A 6,587-nucleotide genomic window follows, 5' to 3' on the forward strand; every position below is an offset into this window, starting at 1 on the left:
AAAACATTTTATCTCTTTTCACCATGAGTTTAAATCATAAACCTTTTTCACCATTGCATTTCTCGCGTCAAGATTTTCGCAACTAGATATCATGTTTTTTTTGGGGAGCAACTAGATACCATGTTAATAGATTTAGGCTTTTTTCTTTCAAAAATCCGGAAAAAGCAAAAACGAAAACAAATCATAACCGGTAAATCACAAAAACCCAGAAACGGGAAGCCTCACGGTGCACATTTATGCTTCTCAGTAAGCACAATTTGTGCTTCACGCGGAAGCACGACTCACGGAAAAGAAATCATTTTTGCCCTGAAAAAAATACCCCCAAAAATCTCAAAAATACGTGCAGAAAAAGAAACTGTGCTTCCGCGGATGCCTCGCATAGTCGCATCTTCCGGAGCTTTCATTCCTCCTCCCGATACGAATCGCCGGCCCAGCGCGAACCGATCCAGACGCGAATTGGTGAGAAGCCGAGGAAAAGAAAAATCCTTTCTCCTCCCTCCCTCCCGCAGCTGCGAATCTCCTCCGGCGCGGCCTCCTTCCTCGGATCGATCGCATCTACTGCGAACGACCAGCCATGGTAAAGCGCCCCTTCCCTCCCCCCTCCCCCGACCGATTCTTTCGATGTTCACGCTGCGCACCTACGTGAGTTCGCCTTGTCGTTGCTGGTAATTAAGATCGATAGATAGTTTGTTGGCGCCAATTGGGGCCGAGGTCTCCAGGACTCAGGAAGGGCAGGTTGTTAGTGGGTCTGTTTAGTAGGATTGGTGGGTCTGTTTATCTGACGCAGACGACGCTGGAACCACTAGATTCACATGAGAAATGGATTGCTGGATAGGGGTTTCAGGGAGTAGTATGCAGTCTCACGGGATCTATCTTTACAACCAGTCAACCACGGATGACCACCGTTTTACATTACCATGGGCGTGGACAGATTTTGCATGGGGCAACATATCCCATACACCCACCCTTCGTGGTGTACTTATGAACTAATCCTTCGATTTGGGCATCAAGGAGGGTACTAACCAATCTCATTGGATGCTTTGGATTTTTTTTCTTCCAAAAGGGAGGTTAAACCTTGGCCTTTGCATCATACGATGCACACAGCCATCTCTACTGAAACAATGTATCGGATATCCACAGTTGTACAAGGAGATATAGCAAGGCCCAAACACAACCGGTCCATAACGAGATTACATCACTCCATGCATAACCTATTACTGGACCTCAATCCAAACCAGTTGAACGCATCCCATGCTAATATCTCTCAACATTTGCACCCAAAAGCCATAGGCGCTTAATTCTCTGCATGTTGGAGGAGACATATGCATGTTGGAGAGAGCACCACATATGGATTCATCTTGTAGCTCGGAAGATAACCTGCAAATATTTTGGAAGTTTTGCTCTGTTAAATACACAAATCATTACACAGTCCCAAATTGCCCATAATAAGGCACACACTCCCACATGGATTTGTGCCTTAAATTTTGGATGAATACTGGCCAACTAGTCTCCGAACAAATTCGGTATGCTAGTAGGCACAGACAGATCAGAATATTTTGTATGGAAACCGCAAATGTGTGTAGGCACATGTTTTCAGAATATATATGTGCCATAATATCTAGGAAGGTATTAAGAGTTCCAATCTTCTAAGGTTTTGGTATGATAAAATTCTCATTTTGAATCCAAGCAACTATTATGAGAAACTGCCGTTTTTGTTTACTTTCTATGATTGGCATTGTTCCGAATATCGGCCAGTTAATCGGCATGTAGGTCAGTTAATCACTACTCGGTGGGTCACAGAATATCCGATTAACTGATTTATCGGCCAATTAATTGGAAAATTCACGTATTTATCCCTGCTCGGGACCCGACTGATATGGTACCAGTTACCGATCTCCTGAACATTGATTAGAACTTCATTTTCTTCTCTTTTCATGATGTTGGCACGCTTGTCCGAGCTGGTTTCCCAGTTATCGTTGTACAGTTCCTTGGAGAGTCTACCCAACGATGTTATGATCAGGGGCGGAGCTATGTTGGGGCCAAACTGGGCCTTGGCCTGCCCAGCACAGCCGAAAATAGGGAAGGATGATAGAGAAACTTGGCTAGGAAAACAAGTGATGTGTGTAATTTTTTATCCTGGCCTGCCCAACATTCAGCCTGAAGCTCCGCCATTGGTTATGATGATGTCATCATTCACATCCTCGTAGGCTGCAAAGCAACTGCCAACATATCTTCTTTCTCACCACACATTTTGATTTTGCTAACGGTTCAAATGTGTCGAGGTCAACAATTTCTCAGAGATGCGTTATCTTGCCACATCACACCAGATCCATGACTCTTCAACGTTGATGACATCTTGAACCCCTCTTAACACTACTTCATCTTCCAATCTGCGATCATTTTGCATTGAGTTCAGCCTATTAGTTCCTATTGTTGTTAATTTGTGCCATACTTGCACGGTTGCACCGTAGTCCCCTGAATCTATGTGACCAACCAGTATATCTTACCCTCATATTCTCTACTGTTGTAACTTGTAAGGAGTGCTTGCTTTTTATTTAGAGTGTAGATTTTTCGTATCATAGTAATAACAAGGTTGCCTGTACTTTTCACCATCGAATAGTACTGTGTATCAGTTTTCTCACGAATAGTATTTCTGAAACTAAAACCAATAAGAGATGACTGAGCAACTGTACCCCTGAACACAGTTATAATCTGGATGCACCGAAATAATTATGCAGTGCAGATCTTTCTCATTTTACTCCGACTGATGGGATAATTTATGGCATCTTAGAGCGAATGTGATGGTCCTTTTAACTCGTATTAATAGTATGGTACTCATTTGTATGAACTCAATATAGGTCATGCATATTTGCTCCGAAAAGGTTTGCACGGCAGATGTATTCTTGGTTCTTTGATTCGGCAATTGTAGCAACTTCGAATTAATTACCAAGTGTGTGGTGCTGGCATAGTTACACCTCAGTTTCTGCGCTTGTTTATCTGATTGAATTTTGGGCCTATAGAGCTAGCTATGGACAGGGGTGCGTGGAAGCTTGCTATCCATGTGCCAGAGCCATGAGTTGGTTGCGAGATCTTATGGGTTTCACCTCTAGCCTACCCCAACTTGTTTGGGACTAAAGGCTTTGTTGTTGTTGTTGTTGTTGTGTAGTGCAGTATCATATTCACCGAAACTTGATTTCACCACGGGCATATTGTTGATTTACTGTTGGGTAGATTCTGGATCTCTATGATCTGACACTCAGGCATATTGTCCAAATGCATGAGACACTCATTTACATGTAGTTTCTTCTTGTAATTTCAGGCCGGGAAGCTAATTGCAAACCTTATTGTCATGGGCTCTGGGATTATAGGAAGAGCTATGCTTCAGGCATACCGAAAAGCACTTGAAAGTAAGTTCCTTCCTTATGATCTTTGTTCAAACCCAGACCTAAAGATGTCTTGACCTCCTTGTCCTGGACATAAAAGGATGGGAGCTTGATGGAAAACTACAGAATTTTGTAGTCAGTGGTCACTAATCTGGAATAACTTTGCTGAAAACGAGTGAAATGAGATGGCAATTTTGTGTTGTGCTTGTAACTTGTCAGGTTCATAAAATAAAATATTTGTCGTAACAATCTTATTTAGTTTCAGTTATCTTGTTTTAGCATTTCTGAAGTATGATAGAAATGTTGGCATTCGGGTTGCAGCTTTTGGTGTGTTATAGCTTATCCTAGCTTTTCATCCTTTTGACGTAGTATTACTACTTCTGTTCGTTTATAGATGATTGCATTGGGGATGCAGCTTTTGGTGGATTACCACTACAAAATATTTGTATATGTGGGTTTCTAGCTTAGAGAACGAGAAGTTTAGCCTTATAAAAACAAGTTTAAACATTCAGGGCTTATATTGAACTAGGTTATCTGCAGACTGCATATAAATTAAAATAGTAGGCTTGTTATGCTATCGAACTCATGGGGTACATAAATTTGGCAAAGAAAAGTATATTCTCTGTTTTACCAAAAAGAACGGGATTATCTTGATAGTTTTTTATTGCCTAGTGTTCACATGCAATACACAAAACCTCTGATTTACAACAAAAAAAACCCGATTATAAGTCTGCTTAGAATTTACTCAAAACAGACCTAAGATTCATTTAGAGTAAAAAATTATACGTAAGATGTCATGTGTTTATCAGTGTATCATAATAACAGTATAGATATTTCACAATAAAAGACATTACAGGTAGGTGCTTTCAGCCTCTGTCTTTTGAACATAATATATATCCTGCTATAATGAGTCTGTACAAGATGGTTATTACCTGCCAAACTCTCTTCTGTGACTATTTATCCCTAAAGGGTTAGGAAATTTATTATACATATGCACCTCCTTATTGTTATTTTTTTTAGATCACCTCTTTACATAGATTGCTCCATTATTCTGCTAGATGCAAATAAAACTGGTGTGGCCCATGAAGCAATCAACAATATCCGTAGGGCCAGCAAGACAATGACCGAGCAAGAAGCGAGGCAGATATTGGGTGTGACTGAGCAGTCGACATGGGAAGAGATTGCACAGGTCTTCTCTTATCTTCACTTGGCTCCTCGCTATTCGCATGTGCAGTGCTGACTACAACCTCTTATCAACCATGTTGAATGCAGCGGTATGACAAGCTATTCGAGAGAAATGCGACATCTGGGAGCTTTTACCTCCAATCCAAGGTTCACCGGGCCAAGGAGTGCCTAGAAAATGTGTACCAAAAGAACAAGCAAGATGGAACTCGGACCTGAAATTCGCATCTTTAGAATCCACTGCCTAGATACTGTTACTATACTCCCTTTGTATCAAAAAGAAAAAAACGTCTTATATTTTGATACAGAGGGAGTATATTCTTTCCTCCCTCTTGAGAATGTACATACCAACAATGGTTGCTTCTGTTGTATCATCAATAAAAATTGAGCGCAGCGACGGTGAGCTCTTTAGAGAACTAATTGTAAGCCATCACTGAATTCTTGTATGGCATTCAGTATGAAATTTTGTTGTTTTCATTTGATGATTCCATGAGCCGTAGCAGCCGTGCTCTTGCACTATTGGTCCATTCAGTAACATCTTATCTATGCGAGACTGGAACCATTTCTTCTCATCGTTGGAATATTTTTCCGTCAGGGGCCTGGAATGCAAATTCGTTTTGAAGACTGCAATATGTGTTGTCTGTTGTGCCGATGGTCTGGTGTTCGGCCTTCGGGTTAGGCTGCCGAACAGAGCATATTGTGCACAGTTTTGGTCAATCAGCTTCAGAATTCTGCACAACAGCAAACCAGTCAGCAGGCACTGTCTCTCGCTGATCCAAGATTTGGACGTGCCAATGGCCTGGAATTTTAAACGTGTTGAGCAGCTTGAGCTCGTGTAGTTCTGTACTAATAAGAGTTGAGGTGAGCAATCCGAACGATGAGCAAATGGACGGCGGATGCTTTGAATGGGCATGACATATTTTCTATCGGCAACGTGTTTGTTTTGCAAAGATCAGGTCTATTACAAAGATTCCGATACAAAGCACCTCAAATATAATAAAAATGACATCAAAGATCAAGTCTATTAGAAAGATTCTGATAGAAAGCACCTCAAACATAATAAAATGACATCGAGATTTATGGACCATCAAACGATCATTAACGCCACCAAAATAAACCGTCGACACGCCACTGCCATTGCGCCAATGGATGTTCACGGAGAGCTGACCAATACAACAATGCCGGCATCCATGGACAAAATTTGGAAAATTAGTTTTTTTTTCATCGGACTTGCTTTTTCTGGGACGCTAAAATCTGGGCTACTGATCCACCATCCTCGTCCAGTAGTATTTTGCAAAAGGCGGTTGCTAGGCATTAGGCGGCCCATATAGAAAGATCAGCCGGCTGGCTAGCCGCCCAATCACAGCTCACAACTGTCCGATTAGTCGTGTGTCATCTCGTCCTTCCTCATACACATGTGATGGGGAATGTTGGATGGAAAACAAAAATAAAAATCCTACGAAACGCTCAAGATCTATTTTATGGAGATGCTAGCAACGAGAGGAGGAGTGTCTACATACCCTTGTAGACCAAAAGCGTTAACGATCTAGAAATCGTGGTTGACACGGTCGTACTCCCTTCGCGATCCAATCCTATCCGGTGCTGAACGGACGGTACTTCTAAGATGTGCACACGGCTCGATGAAGTATCCGCCTTCTTGATCCAGCAAGGGAGGGTGGAGAGATAGATAGGATCTAGGCCAGCACCATGATGTGGTGGTGGTGGTGGAAGCGTAACTACAGCAGAGCTTCGCCAAGCGCTACACGAAGAAGATGGGAGAGGTAACGGCCAGGCAAACGGGTGAGCCTCCCCCTTGCGCCCCCACCTTATATAGGGGTGTGGGAGGGGGCGGATGTGAAGGAATATGCCCTAGATGCAATAATAAAGTTATTTATATTTCCTTATGTCATGATAAATGTTTATTATTCATGCTAGAATTGTATTAACCGGAAACTTAGTACATGTGTGAATACATAGACAAACAGAATGTCACTAGTATGCATCTACTTGACTAGCTCGTTG

General features: G+C 42.0%; 1 protein-coding gene across 1 annotated transcript; it reads left to right on the top strand.

Moving 5' to 3' along the window:
* The first annotated feature begins 364 nt into the window (after positions 1-364).
* Positions 365-5,055, top strand: LOC119269218 (mitochondrial import inner membrane translocase subunit PAM16 like 2-like). The gene is made up of 4 exons (XM_037551014.1): positions 365-577; positions 3,320-3,407; positions 4,442-4,572; positions 4,656-5,055. Exons 1-4 carry the CDS (start codon positions 575-577, stop codon positions 4,782-4,784), a joined length of 351 nt encoding a protein of 116 aa, XP_037406911.1. The 5' UTR covers positions 365-574; the 3' UTR covers positions 4,785-5,055.
* The last annotated feature ends 1,532 nt before the right edge of the window (positions 5,056-6,587 follow it).

This window comes from Triticum dicoccoides, chromosome 1A, assembly GCF_002162155.2.
Source record: "Triticum dicoccoides isolate Atlit2015 ecotype Zavitan chromosome 1A, WEW_v2.0, whole genome shotgun sequence".
NCBI lineage: Eukaryota > Viridiplantae > Streptophyta > Magnoliopsida > Poales > Poaceae > Triticum > Triticum dicoccoides.